Raw genomic sequence first — 15,636 nt, forward strand, 5'->3', positions numbered from 1 at the left:
AAGAGGAGTGGTGGCTGGAATGGTCTGACAGAATCAGTTTCAAGGGACGTGGCTCAGTTGGCTAAGGGACTGCCTTTGACTCAGGTCATGATCCCAGGCCGGCATCCAGCTCCCTGCTCTGCGGGAAGCCTGCTTCTCTTCCTGGCTGCTGCTCCCCTGCTTGTGTTCTGGCTCACGCTCTCTCTCTCTCTCTCTCTGTCTCTCTCTGACAAATAAATAAATATCTTAAGAAAAAAAAAAAAGAATGAGTTTCAACTTGGGAGTTGCAAGGAGGAGAGAGAGAGAGGCAGCAGTGAAGAACCAGAATTGGTGTGACCAGACCAGGTGGTGTGAGAGAACTACGGCAGCCCCCTCAGAGCTGCAGGGACAGAGCTGCAGGGACGGCAGCGCCTTCAGGGACTAACCAGCTTTCCCTTAGAGCCAGGGCGGCTGACCTTCAGGCCTGTATCATACTGCCTGTTTGTATAAATAAAGTTTTATTGCAACAAAGCCAGGCCTATTTTTTTTTTTAAGTAAGTAAACTGGTGTTTATACCTGATCCTACAATTCAGTTATGTGACGTGGGGACAATCGAAAGTGACATAGTGACTTTGAGTCCTTTTGCAGGATTTGTGACACAGTAAATTGATCTATGACATTTTGAGGTTTTTCTTTCAGGCATGGAATGATCACACATTGAGGTGTGTCTTCTATTAGACAATCAATAGTGGCTGCAGAGTGTAACACTTATTCCACTTATCGAATTTTGGTTACTGTGTTCATTTTTTTCCCCAGCATCTCCAACGGTTTATTTGACCATATTTGGCCTTGTTTATTTTGAGAACATTTCATTTGAATTTGAGACAATAAAAACTGAACTTTGCTTATAAGAAAAGAATTCCAATCTTACTCTTACATAGGACAGCAATCATAGAGGCATTAGACCTTGAGGAAACCATAGAAGTCCTCTTATCCAAAATCTTGACTTAACATCTAAGTGATTTTCTCATGTGGTCATCCCCAGGAGGTGAAGAAACCTGCCACAATCAGGACTCTGGTACTTGGGCTCTCAGTAGGCTGATTGTGCGATTTATTGTTCATATCAAGACCATTTTGAGAGTGACAAGGGGTGTTGTTAATAGCGATGGGAGAACAGGTGTAAATCAGCACACTGGGATGGTCTGTGTGATCTCCTTGGTGTGAGCTTTGGGCAAATTACCAAAAATGTCTACTTCAGATAAAAAGTCAAGCCATCCTACTTACATCACAGGACTTGTGGGAATTCAGCAGCAGAATATATGAGACAGTCATCTTCGTGAAGCAGAAAGCATGATGCACTTGTGACATTTTACGATCTTGTCTTTTTCTCCTTTAAGAAATTTAAGATCCGCATCGAAGACCCACCGCGCAGAAAGCATATGGTGTTCCTGGGTGGTGCTGTTCTAGCAGATATCATGAAGGACAAAGACAACTTCTGGATGACCCGACAAGAATACCAAGAAAAGGGTGTTCGTGTGCTGGAGAAACTTGGTGTGACTGTTCGATAAACTAACTCCAGAGCTTGTTCACATCACACCCCTAATGCTTTCTTTTTGCCTTTATTGCCAGTCTTTGAACTCATTCAACTCCAGGACATGGAAGAGTCCTCTCTGTGCCCTTTGACTGGAAAGGTCAGGTTTTATTCTGGTGTCTTGGGGAAGCTTTGTTAATTTTTTGTTAATGTGGGTAAATCTGTTTAATTCAGCCACTTCCCTACAAACACGATGAGAGGGCAAAGGGTCCTGTCTGCTGCTTTGTTTCTTCTAAGTAGGCATTTAGATCATTCCTGTCGGCTTCCTATTTTCACTTTACTGCTCTAATGCTGCTAGTTTTAGTCTTTAGCACGCTAGGTGGTATGCCTTTATTAGCATAAGAAAAAACTTTACAGGGGCTTTTACATATTATTGGGGTGGGGGTGGTGAGGGGCGGGTGAGCGGCTGCTGACCCCTTTTACAGCATTTCCTCCCTGGTGTGGTGCTTTCAACAGTCACTGCACAGTTAAAGTAATTTAAAGCTTCTGGAATTAACATTTTAGGGGAACGTTAGACTCAGAATTCAAGTGTTTTTGGTGGGTTTTTGCGTGGGGGCAGGGAGTGGTCTTTTGATTTTACAATTTTGATTTTTTGAGCTTTTCTGCTCTGAGGTGTGTAAGATGAAATTTACTTACAGTACTTTGATTTGACAGGTTTTTATCTACTTTTGCTCTGCCTAGAACTGTTTCCATGATATAAAAAGCAAGTGTAATACTCCATTACCATGTGGCTTAGGGATTTATTTGTTTTGTTTTTTTTTTAAATCAACCATGTTAGTTGGGAATAGACTCCCTAGAATCTATCAGTACAAAATTAACAGTTTAAAAATGCTTTTGGAAATTCAGATTACAGATGAAAAAAGTGCTTAAGAGTGCTTCTTTTTATACCAGAAGCATTAAGGTAATCCAGTGCCAAGTACCATTCTTGCAGTTAGGCTTTGATATATCTGACCAGTGCTTCTTTAGTAAGAATAGGTAGATACATAGGAATAATTACTGGCAGTAGGTTATAATTGTTGGGTTAAAAATAACATTGAAATATGGGACTTGTTGCCAGTTGGGTAATTTTCATTGCTTTTTTATTATTATTTTAATTTGAAACCTGGAAGTAGAATAAAATTTGACTACTTAAAATGTTGGCAAAAAAAAAAAAAATCAAGATTTAAATTCATATTTGTACTGAAAAAGTAATCATAACAATAAGTCTCAGTCATCTTATGCTTGAAAGAAGAGTTGTTGATATTTTGTAAATGTTAGCAAACTTTCCCATCTGTCAGAAAATCATATTTATAAATCCCGTCGGTATTGCTTTGTGTCTGAAAAATATCAACAAGTACTCAGACTTCTTTCTAAATTTGAAAAATAAAGTAATAAATTGTATCACACTAAGTACAAAATGCAGATTCTGGGGAGAAATGTTTTCCTTCATTTCAAAATATTCTTTAGTAATAATGGCTTTGAACGAAGAAGCTTAATTTTTAGGTGACTGAAATTGGAGAAATTATTGGCTTTATAGAGTCTCTTTTCTGTGAAAAAACTTAAAAATCAATTTTTATGAAATAAGCAACAAAAGGTTAGTTTTAATTATGTAGCTTCTGTTAATATTAAGTATTTTTTGTCTGTTTTACCTCAATTTGAAACAAGTAAAAGAAGTTTGCCTGCATGCTGGACATGCTTCAGTACACTTGAATAGCCTATGAATAACATGTACTAGATTTGAGGGACATGGATGTCAGTCATTTTAGAATTCTCAAGTGTTCCTAAATCATGTTCATATAAATCCCCCTAGACTTTGAGTCCTGGACTAGTTAAAGGACACAAATGTAGGGCCAGTACCTACCAGCTGTTCATTTCCGGTAAATGGATTAACTCTTGGCCTTTGGTCATGATTTTAATCTATGGGGGTAGAAAACAACAAGGAATAGGATAGACTCTTAGAACAAGGAAAGAGCAGTTATCTTTTGTCCCTTGAATATAGAATTTGGTTTTAATTTCATGATTCTGCTAGCAGACACGACCATTCAAATGGTATATATATATATATATAGAATAATTTTAAAATTCCATTTTCTAATTTTCCTATTCTAAGGTAAAATGATTCATTTAGTTATTGGGGGGTAGTAGAAAATAATGTTTAATTGGAGTTGCCAGGTAGGAGTCCCTCAGATATTAAAATTTTTTCTGTTTTAAAAGCAATGTGAGTTTTAGCTCTTGAAAACAATTGTCACTCAAATTTCCAATAATGATTAAAATTCCTTTTAAATTAGAATTGCCAATGCCTTGACCTTGAGAAGGGTTCCTTAGAAATAAATCCTACATTTAAACTTTTTTCTTTAAAGCATGGTATTGGATGTTGACTTTTTATAGTTCTAAGCACTGTTAACAACATCAGGAAGGTGTTTTGAGAGAGATCAATGGAAAGTTAAACATTCTACATCTAACGTGAATACACTTCTTTTTGATTCAGAAAATAAAATCAGATTTTTGAAAGTAAATTTGAATTTTGTCTTGGTTTTACCTATGTTTTTCTCTCTAGTTTCATTTTCTTATTTTTGTTCATATTTTCACTTTCGCTAATGCAAGAGGGATTGACAACTTCATCTGCATACAACACAAAATGTTAGGCGAGCTTCAGCTCAGTGTTGTTCTATTATTTGACCAAAAAAACTCTTTTTTCTGGTATGATTTTAAATACATAAGTAAAACAAAAACTAGAAAACAGAGTAAATTACACAGCTGTATTAGAGGGTTCTTTCCCCTCAAATGGATTGTTTTGTTTCCTGGAAGATTTAAGATGGCTTTTGCAGGATTAGGAATGCTAGACAGATCTATATGTAAGGGGCCTGTGTATTAAACTGACTTTTCCTTGTTTTCATACTAGCCTTTGAGGATGGGGCTGAGGAGTAGATAGGATTCTTGTGTATCCTTCTTCATGAACTTGCTTGCTTGAATCTCATTACTCCCTTCATGGCCATGTTACCCCAGGATGTCGTGAAGTTTGCCTCTGGTGTCTTCTCCAACCTCTTCTTAGTTGCCAGTATAATGGGACAACTGTCTCCATGTGTTACAAGATGGAAGATACTGGGCACTGCTCCTTGTTGATGGGATGAAGGTTTCAGTGGTCTCCATTGGTTTTCTTCATCCATAAACTTTGACCACTGTACAGTTGAGTGTGGAACTCTGCTAATTTTAGAACCATCCAAGAGAGTACTGAACGAAAGTGAACCATTTTCTCAAGGATTCATTTTAGCTCAATATTTAACACGTAATCTAATCTTGGACTAATTGACCAGTATCCATAGTACCTGGGATATTTGTAGGGTCCCTTTTTTCCACCAGCTCAAATTCCTTGACCTATTAAAAGCTTGAATACTTTGTAAAGACCAAATTCCTGACTTTAACCACTCTATTGCAAGTAACCTTAGCTATAGAACAGAAAAAGTTGCGTTGGGATTGTCAGTAAGGCAGCTGTTGTATAAATTCACATTGATTTTTTGCATTAGACTTAATACTTTAAAACCCTCCTAAAGCATCTTGCCCTGTATTGTTGAACATCTGAAGTTAGGGAGAAGGAAGCTATTACACTATAGTTATTTTTGTTTAAGTCATCTGCACTATGGCAGTGACAAAAACAAACAATGCTTTGTACCTGTTCTAAGTGTCTCATTTTGTGTTGTGTGCAGATGTAAGATACATAACTGGGCAGGGGGAATTGAAATGATTACTCTCTTTGGCAGAACAGTTCCTGTTCTGCTTCCTCTCTACCTTCAGTTCCTCCCCACCCAGAAGAGGAAAAAGACTGGAAAGGACTCTGCAAATATTTTTCCTTGAAAGAGAAGACTTAGTATTTTAACTATGCTTGCGTGCACCAATTGAAAGGTTTGGGTTTGAGAAGTGCAGAAAGCAGTTACAAGAGTAATAAACTATGGTTCTTAAGCCCAAGGTAGACTCCCTACAACACTGCCTTTGGCCATTTAGCATCAGGTTGAGCTTTTGCCTGATGAATGCTTTTTCTTAAAGGTCAGTAAAAAGGAGACTTTACTGAGCTGCTTTGCTCTTCCTTGATTATGGGTTTGGAAAAGAGGGCCCCAACTCTCAGGTATTAAGAGTTCCTAGGGACTAAAAAAGTAATTGTAAATATTTGAATGCAAAGATACTAATATCAAATAAAGGTTGACATTTTAAGCAATTAGTTGAGGAAACCAAAGTTAAGACCTGCCGCAATATTAAGTTGATCTTTTTGTTGAGCCTTGATGTTGTATGCAGGGGTTGGGATTTTTTCTCTAGGCATATGGCACAAGAAAATTGCAAGGCCTGTCTTATCTTGGGTAACCAAATCTAAGGATTTCCTGAGTGAGGATTACTTCTGTCAACTACTCTTAAAACATTTTCATATCTCATACCAACTTGATATTTGAAAAGTAAAAATTTGGAATTTAAGTAAGGTTCAAATGTCAAAAGTAAGTTGATAACATACATTTGACCCCTTGATTTGAAATCTTCAGTCTATCTCCACATATGTGTTTTCTTTCGTAGATCTAAAGCTTCTGGCATTAAATTTTAAGAACTGTTGAAAGAGGGGTGCCTGGGTGGCTCAGTGGGTTAAAGTCTCTGCCTTCCGCTCAGGTCATGATCCGGGGGATTGTGAGATTGAGCCCCGCATCCCCACATCGCATCGGGCTCAGCAGGGAGCCTGCTTCCCTTCCTCTTTGCCTGACTCTCTGCCTACTTGTGATCTCTGTCAAATAAATAAATAAAATCTTAAAAAAAAAAAAAAACTGTTGAAACAAATGTAGGTTTGGAAGCTAACAATATGATGACTGGGTATAATTCAAAAGACCTTGATGATCAATTTAAAAGGCCATGTTGCTTGTTTGTTTTTTAGAGCTTTATGTGGAATTTAATATATAAAGTATCCTACAAGAAATTATGTAGATGGAGCAAAATTACCTAAATTTCAAAAATAGTCAAATTACTTGCCCTTTCATGTCTCTTTTGATAGGAAGGTCAGAATCACAGGGAGTGTTTAAAACAAATGCAGGTTCCTGCCCTCTGGTCCCACCAGGTTTGGGGCTGAGAATCGGCCTGTTTTCCAGCTCAGCCAGTGGTCCTGCATTCCCCTCAAAGCTCTCACTCCGCTGCTGTAGGATCTTAACAGAATAAGCAGCCCAAGGAATGAGCCACTGCCCAGGGCACACATTGGCCTGCCCTTGCCCCACTCTCCTGACGCCTCTTGGAGCTTTTAGCGAATAGGTTCCGAAGTGAGATGGGAAGAGGCCCTGAACACCACCTCTGAGCAGAGCTGGGTGGCCGATCCCCTCCCCCAAACAGATCCTCTGTCCTCGATCCCCAATCCTGGTGGCCGATAAGAGCCTTTACTCAAAATGCAAATTCTTGTGGGAAGGTTACAGCCCCATTAGCCATTTACACATATGTGTGAATTAAAAGGAAGCGCGGGGACTCAAACTGACACCCAGTGAAGCTTACCAGCTCTTTGTGATTTAAGGCAAGGGAAGGTCTGTAAGTTTGGCCTAACTTGCCTTGAAGAAAACAGACTCCAAGGAATGTGGAGTTATTAGTGTATTACTTTTTAGAGGCCCTATACATGGGAACTGGGTGCTTGGAAACAGCGAAATAACCAGAGCAAACTGCTTATTTCAGAATTGTCCTGAGATATGTTCTCCTCACTCTGACTTGCATGCTTCCCAGCTCCCTGAACTCAAGCTAGTACAGCTAGTGCTACAATTCAGCCCTTTGACGGATTGTAAAATGGTCTGTAGTCTGGCCAAGCAAGCCAGCTACCAGATGTAGGGAGAGGAAATAATCTGTTTCAGGTTCCATGCAACTAACTTACAAGCGAACTTGCTGATGCAACTTGGAGCCCGCGCCCGGGGATATATAAGTTTTGATTTTTTGAAAGTATAAACCCAGTTCCAAAATTTGGAAGTTTGTGGCATTTTATTATTGTAGCTTCTAGATGCTAGAGAGACGCAGAAGCTTACATTTGCTTCTTCAGGCAAGGATGAATTTAGCCAGAGATTCGAGTGAGGAGGAGAGGAGGGAGGGGGCGGGCCATTTATATGAAAATGCTGCAGGTGAGGGCACGCAGGGGGTGGGGGGGACAATAACCCACTGCAGTAAGGAGGTGGCTGGTTTTCAGAGTGGGAACCCTCTCTAAGGAGTTGTGTGGAGCCTCTGGGTGAGTAGGAAGTTACTTTTCTCTTCTGAACCTACGTCTTCGACAGCCCATACCAGTAGGCTCTAGAGTGCTCTAGCTGGAGAGGCTGTAGCTAATGCTGGGTGCGTTTTCTTGCTGTTTGCGTGTATCTTATTCCTACCTTGTTCGCCACGAAGGCTTCTCTTAAATTGTCCGTTTCACTCCAGAGCACACAACAAATATCCTGCAGCCTTTTCAAGCACCACCTGTGACAGCACGGTTAGCTAAGATGCATATCGAATGTTTGGGAGCCTCATCTGTTCCAAATGTTGATCTGAAATTTGTCCCAAAGTGGAGGTGCTTAACTGTTCATAATGACCAATTGTCATTTTAATGACTGCTATAAATACATTTCTTAACCACACAAAAACTGACTGAAAATCACAAGGTCCCCTAAAGCAGAATGCTGTTTCATAATGTGGATTTGGAAGTGGGGGAGGTGTCAGTGTTTACCATTTGCCTTTTCTCAAACAGGTGGGAGTGATATTAGGAACACTGTTTCTGACTTTAAGCGACTTTTCTTTTAAAAATCATGTGACAATGTCATGTTTGGTTTTGGTTAATTCTACCAATCTCAGAAAAGAGTTGGCTGAAAATTATGTTTCTCTTTCCCATCCCAAATATGTAGCGCTCTTTTATACTTTCAAGCCCTTTCTCTGCTTCTACCATTCAAAAGAAGCCAAGATTTGTGGTAGTAGCCAAAAAAAAAACTCTCTCCAGGTGTTTTCAAAATAACAAAAAAGACTTCCTAGAGCGTTCTAAATGGAAGTTTGTTTTGTTACATTTGTGGGTCCTTTGAACAAATCTGTGAGGGAAAGGATTTGTAGGATGAAATGCCCATGTTTAAGAGTCTGAAGAGGTTTTGATTTATGGAGCCCCCAGCCCTGCCGTCGAAACACTGAGACCGGAAAACCTTTGAGCAAATGAAACCAAATGGCTGCTCCCTCCACTAGCTGATGGCATTCAGAGGCTGGGACCCAAGGAGGGACTTTTCCCACAAAGTTTCAGTACAGTTACTACTTGAAAGAAGAGGTCCTGTTTTCTTCAGGCTCCGAGCTTGTCTGCTAAAATAATCAGCTGTGAGGCAGATGCAGGGGGGGAGAACTCCGTCTGCAAAAGGCAGGTCGAGGTTTGGAGAGGAGGAGGAGGAGGAGGAGCTAAGGCCCTGGCTGGACTCACAGCTGCCCACCCTGTGAGGAGCAGAGCTTGCCAAGAATCTCCACACTGATTTATTGAGGAGAAATGAGGAAACCATTTGCCCCAGATATCTTGGATTTGTGACAATATCGGTGTAAACTATTTTCATTTCGACCAAGAGAATTCCGAGTCTCCGAGGTGCTTTACCGTTCCCCTCCCCGCCCCCCGCCCCCCGCCCCCCGCCCCGCCGCCTTGGACCCTCCTCCTGTTTGGGGCAGCACTCAGGCCAGCGGCTCTCAACGGGAGTGGGGGTGGGGGGATAAAGATACCTGGCCCCACTTTGGGACACTGAGGTGACATGCTAAGAAGAGCTCCTTTGCATTTGGAAAAACCTAAATCAGAAACCAGAAAACATGGGACGCCTGGGTGGCTCAGTTGGTTAAGCAGCTGCCTTCGGCTCAGGTCATGATCCCAGCGTCCTGGGATCGAGTCCCAGATCGGGCTCCTTGCTCGGCAGGGAGCCTGCTTCTCCCTCTGCCTCTGCCTGCCTCTTTGTCTGCCTGTGCTCGCTTGCTCTCTCTCCCTCTGTCTCTGACAAATAAATAAATAAAATCTTTAAAAAAAAAAAAAAAGAAAGAAACCAGAAAACATAGAAATCTGCGCATGTTTTCCCAAAGGTTCTTCTTAATCGTTTTCTTAGAGAATGAAGCCCAATGCTTTCTACCTAGAACTCAACTACTAGGGGCCCGTGGACTCCTGGTTTCTCCCTCTGTTTTTCTCTCTTCCCTTCCCTCTCTCCTTCCCGTGTGCCTGGAGAAAATCGGCCGGCTTCCTTTATTACTCTCCAAAGTGTTGCCAGTCTCATCCGTTTGAGAGGGCTTTTGTTTCAAACCCCTTTTGGAAAAGGAGAGTGTTTTCCGGCCTTGGTTTAATGCCTTTTAGAGAAGAATGCATCTTGAACCGGTGTGTATCCAGCTCTCACTTTGCCTTGATTTTCCGTGAGCCAAGCCAATAGGGGTCCTCAGGCCCCCCAGTAATGGCAGGAGGCCCCTAGAAACAGTACCAGTGAGGACACAACAGAAGGCTGTGCTGGGCACCGGGGGCTGGTGCTCAATATCATTCAGGTCGGAGTTGTTACCCGCACTTCCTAGATGAGAAAACAGACCTCGGAAGAAAACTAACCAGGACAAGGACGTGAAGCTAGGAAGTCGTAGAGGCAGAGTCTAACTCGAGCATCTCTGGCTTCAGCACCCCACCATGGCTCTGCGTGGCCATCTGTATCTGTCTGCCTCCCTTTCAAAGCCTTGATCAGCTTCCGACCCCATCATGACTCTTCTCGTCCCCCTCCCCACCCCCTCACTCAGAGGCCTTGGGAAAAGCACTTGTCTTTTGTGTGCCTTAATTTAACTCAGGCAGATGAGTAGAGTGCCCTCATCCTGGAGCGGTTGACATCCCAAGGGCCATTAGAGAAGTGCTTTGATATGAAGTGCGCTGTAAGAGCTTTGCTCTTCTGTTTCTAGCAAACCAACTCCAGGAAGAGAATCAAGTGGTAACCCTGGGAGTGAACGAGCGAGCAGTCCGCTGGGCACAGGCACTGACGTCCAGAGGAGCTTGTCACAACTCTGAGGATTTATCAAGTTTGGGGTTTAAAAAAAACATTTTTTTCCCAGTAGGCAGAAATTTTGCCCAGAGGGTGTACATCCTGGTCCAAGGCTCTGAATTTCAATCAGAACTTGACAAATTCATCAGGAGAGGTCTCAAACCCTCTGCTCACGACAGGAAGGGCAGAAATGGAAAGAATGTCAGTTATTAAGGTTAGCAGTGGCCCCTGGATTCCCAATGGCCCTTGAAAAGAACACTTGGGGAGCGGAAACCTTTGAATGGCTCAGTCTGGTAAGAACTTGCCTGTGTGGAATGCGTGGAGAGTGGCGAGAACACGAGCAAGCTCTTCCCACCGAGCGCGTTGTCAAGGGGCCCGGCCCACGGGAAGGCCGGCTAGAGAGGCTAGAATGCGCCAGGGGTGGTAGCTCTGCGCCCAAGCCCAGCGGCTGGGGGCCACTTAGCAGCAGTGAATTCAAGGATGTTCTCCGGATCTCCTTCTGTACTGAGAAGAGCAGTGTTGCTGGAAGTGGCCATTGTTTGCTTCTGTCCCCCTTTGGCTAGGAGCAGAGGGAGGGGCCTGGATCTGGGTCTCCCGTCGTCGCTGCGGGAGGACAGGATTAGTGGTTAGCCTCTCTCTCAAACCCCCCGGGGAGCAAAGGGCAGGAAGGAAGGAAGTTGTGTAGGATAAACAAAACAAAGCAAGACCAAAAAAAGCCGCAAGAAAGTACTTCAGATGTGCAAGAATCTGTAATTCACATACTCAGGGGATGGTTGAGGGTTAGGACCTGGATTAAATGCTTTCATACGAACCAGAATACCAAGAGTAGGGAGTGTCTGGCTGGGGCTGAAGAGGCCCTGGAAACAGATTCCTCTTACATTTCCGGATGTTTAGAACTATCAAGGCCTATAAATTCTTTGTAACTGTCTCTAGCAAGTTTAACCTAAGGCTGTTCACATTGTCCATTTACTATAGGTTTTCATAATAGGATTAAATAGGTTTTATGAACTCGTTGAAAATCATCACTTAAAAAAAAACTGTTTTAAAAGAGGTGACTATACGGATAACAGTGTGATATGATCTCTTGAGTGTTAATCAAAACCCATTCCGGGGCACCTGGTGGCTCTGTGGGTTAAGCCTCTGCCTTCGGCTCAGTTCATGATCTCAAGGTCCTGGGATCAAGCCCCAGAGTCAGCCTCTCTGTTCAGCTGGAGCCTGATTCCCCCCAACCTTCCACCCTGCTCTCTCTGCCTGCCTCTCTGCCTACTTGTGATCTCTGTCTGTCAAATAAAAAAACTATTAAAAAAAAAAAAAACCCAACCCATTCCAAGTGAAGGCATCTCCATCAGATACTATTTTAGGGTAAAGGGGCGGGTACCTGGCAACCTTTACAATTCAGTGCCTTTAGTGTATCAAGGACTAGATTCCTTGGGACCAGTACTGTGTGTCACACCTCATAAATGGGGTTTTTCAATATCTTAATGACTTTAAAAAGTAGGATCGGTGGGCATTTTTAGAGGCTGCTACATTCTCTCTTTGTAAAGTATGCTGAGGATTTCTAAGCCGAATGCAGTGGGAAGTTGTCAGCCTTGTGCAGCTGTTCTGGAGAAGGGCTTGTGGGCCAGCCTACTTGGGAACCAAAGTTTTTGCAAATTCTGCACGTGTACATGTATGAAATTAACTTGAAGTTGAACTTGACAGTGAACCAGAAAACGAAACAAAAAAATAACAAAATCAACTCATGACAATGTTAGTTTCAGCTGGTGCAAAATAAGCACATTTGAAATTACATTGATTTTGCAGGAAATACCTTCCCCCACCCCCCCACACTGGATAACATTATTATACTCTGTGTGAATTATAGTTATTTAGCCATCAGCTTGAGTGTAGGGTCAGGGGTCCCCTTGTTTAAAGATCACAAGCTGTGTTTCCTAAATGCAATGGTGGCAGAGACAGTCGAGAATTTGAAAGAGATTCAACTCTGTAGAGTGCTTCTCCTCTACCCTTCACCCGCCAGCCGCCAACGTTTGGTAAAGATTTTATTTATTTATTTGAGAGAGTGAGTGTGAGAGCACAAACCGGGGGTGGGGCAGAAGGAGAAGCAGACTCCCAGCTGAGTAGAGAACACCACACAGGACCCCAGGATCATAACCTGAGCCAAAGGCAGACACTTAATGCACTGAGCTACCCAGGTGCAACCTCCCCTTCCCTTTTTAAAGTAGCCCTAAAGTTGGTCTGAAACCATTAACATTTAAGATCACTTGTATTTGCATGGAAAGCTCCAAGAGTTTTGAATCTGAAGAAATGTTCTGTGAGGTTCTAAGGCAACGTGGGGTAATGGAGCATTTTCCCAAGGGTATTCTGTGAAACCCAAGTCCCAGCAAGATGCCTTGCAACCCACCTGTTCTCTGTAGTCCAAGGAGTTAGGGAAAGAAATCTTCCTTGCGGCATACGAAAGTCTTGGAGAAGTCCTGCGGGAAGGTCAGAGTGAGCTTTTTTCAGGGCAAAGTCTCTCTCTCCATCCTCCTCTCCTTTTCTCTCTAGCCACCCCACATTCACACCATGCAGAGCCCATCCCAGAGGATCCTGGACCCCACCAATAGCATAGACAGGGTAGCTGTGGTCCCTTCTCCTCATCTGAGACCGTAGGTTTCCAGGGGCATGAAATAGTTACGATTCCAATCTCTTCCTTAAGGTTCACTTTATTTTTTTTTTTTTTTTTAAGATTTATTTATTTATTTATTTGACAGAGAGAGATCACAAGTAGATGGAGAGGCAGGTAGAGAGAGAGAGAGAGAGGGAAGCAGGCTCCCTGCTGAGCAGAGAGCCCGATGCGGGCCTCGATCCCAGGACCCTGAGATCATGACCTGAGCCGAAGGCAGTGGCTTAACCCACTGAGCCACCCAGGCGCCCTAAGGTTCACTTTAGAACTAAGATTTGAGGCTTTCACCTTTTTTTTTTTTTTGTCTTCATATCTGAATGAACCTTAGAATGACGGAGCAGCGGAGAAGAGGATGAGGAAGATGGTGACGGAAAGCACAAGGACAGCAGACAGAATCTAGCAACTGGGAGCTTCCCCAGGGTTTGCTGCTCCACGCTGGCCGTGATGCCCAAGGCCACCAAGCATCTTTTGAACTCTTCCCACATTGAGGGACTTTCCTACATTGTCAGTGCTGCCTCCTCAAGACAGAAGTCGCCGTCACCACCCCAGCCTTTCTTCCAGCACAGATCTGCCCATCGACGCTTGCTCTGGCTTGGAGAGCAGGAGCTCTGGAGGAGTCCTATCTGGCCACGGGGCAGCACAGGCCTGGGCCTTTGGGGCGCCAGCAGGCAGAAATCTTGTGCCCGTTGTCCGATGTGGGCAACAGGGGCTCTGCCAGAAGGGGAGGTGGCGGAGGCCCTGATGAAGGCCCCGCTCCCTCCTGGATGGTCTGTAACCGGACTCTGGCCTTCCTAGGGCTTCTGTGAGCTCCTGAGGATCTCTTGGTCATGAGTCTTCTTTTCCACTTAAACCATCCAGGGCAGTTTGTGCTGTTTGCCGCGGAGACCCTGACTAATACAGGCACATCCTGCCGAATGACTGGGACGCCATTCCATCTTCATGAAACTAGTACCTCGCACGACCCTGGACGGAGTTTCCACACATTTCGTTCAGGAGCCCATACTGTGTTTATTCCCTCAAATGTCCAGGATAAGTCCTCGGTATACCACAGCCAGCAGAGGCCAGCTCAGTATTTGCCAAACAAAAGACAGGTTTCTTCTTCAAGAGAAACACTCAGTCCTCGCCATCTTGTAGAACAGGAATCTGACTGAGGATTCTCACAATGGTGGCCAGTCAGAAGAGCAGAGTGTACTCAGCCATATTCTCCTGAGTTCGTCTTTTTCACCCCGTGAATATGGTTAAAAGTAAGAATATCCTAAATACATTTTCTGGAAATATGGAGGTATATACAAAGGAGAACCCAGCAAGACAGATTCAGAGTAGGCTTTTCCCCTCAGAGTTGCTGAGGGCCCAGTGGGGAGTGGGGGTTGGGGCGAGGATCACAGTTTTATCTGTGCCGTCTCTGAAATCAAGCAGAAGTGTTAGAAGCCAAGAAAGCCTCTTTGAAAAGTATTTTCCTTGATGTCAGGAAACTGGGAGATCATTTAATCACATAAAAACAAAGATTTTTAATTCACTATCTGCCACGGGCTTAGTGCTCTGCCGGCTGCTGGAAAGAATACCACAGCAATATTTATTTTTTTCTGAGCCATTTGAGAGTAGCCAAGACACCATGCCCCTTTATCTCTTAATACCTGTATATCCGATGAACAGGATATTCTCTTACACAGCCACAATACTTATGGGATTCAAGAAATTTGATACTGTTACAATATTTCTTTCTGTTGTACATCCTACATTCCAAATTTGTCAGTTGGCCGGGTAGGTCCTCTGAGCATTTCCCCCACTCTGGGGAAGAATCAAATCCAGCACCACAGACAGCATTAAGAGGTCATGTCCCTTTTGTTTTCTTTACTCTGGAACCATTCCTCGGCCGTCCTCTCCCTGTTATGACACTGAAATGTTTGAAGAACAGAGGCTAATTATTTTATAGACTGTTTGTCAATTTGGGTTCCTCACAAGTAGGTTCAAGTGATGCCGCTCCAGACAGAAGACAATAGAAGTGATGTTGGCTGATGTCCATCTGCTAATGTTCATCTTGATCAGCCGGTCACTGCGTGGTCAGGTTTCTCCACTGCATCCTTACCATTTTCTCCTGGCAACTAATAAGCCATCTGTGGGGCTGTATTCCCTTCAAAGGGACAAGAACACACCATGCTAATGGAGGAGGCTACAGAGGGCAGTAGTGAGAACTGGCTTGAATCCTGGCTCCCATCCATGAGCTGTGTGACCTTGGGCAAGTGACCTAACCTCTCAGATCCTCCATTCCTGATCTGTAAAATGGGATAATAACATTTCCCTTCCTGTTGTTGAGAGGATAAATAAATAAGTAAGGTACTCTGCACATAGGACACATTCCATAAATTTAACCCACTTCTCATTCTCTTCCTCTACATTTTTAAAGTTACTTTGGGGATAGTGATTTGTTGCTTTCTTAGTATTGCTTTTAGTGCCATGAAGGAACACTACAG

The 15,636-nt window shown here is 43.2% G+C and overlaps 1 protein-coding gene across 2 annotated transcripts in view; it reads left to right on the forward strand.

Moving 5' to 3' along the window:
* The window catches only part of ACTR2 (actin related protein 2), a 39,329-nt gene extending 35,285 nt beyond the window's left edge, over positions 1-4,044 (forward strand). For both annotated transcript variants that reach the window (XM_032352286.1, XM_032352287.1), the window contains one exon: positions 1,356-4,044. In XM_032352286.1, the coding sequence (XP_032208177.1) occupies positions 1,356-1,526 (171 nt within the window). In that variant the 3' untranslated portion in view covers positions 1,527-4,044. The remainder of the gene's footprint in view (positions 1-1,355) is intronic.
* Positions 4,045-15,636: the final 11,592 nt, after the last annotated feature.

The sequence above is a fragment of the Mustela erminea genome, chromosome 7 (genome assembly GCF_009829155.1).
Source record: "Mustela erminea isolate mMusErm1 chromosome 7, mMusErm1.Pri, whole genome shotgun sequence".
Lineage (NCBI taxonomy): Eukaryota > Metazoa > Chordata > Mammalia > Carnivora > Mustelidae > Mustela > Mustela erminea.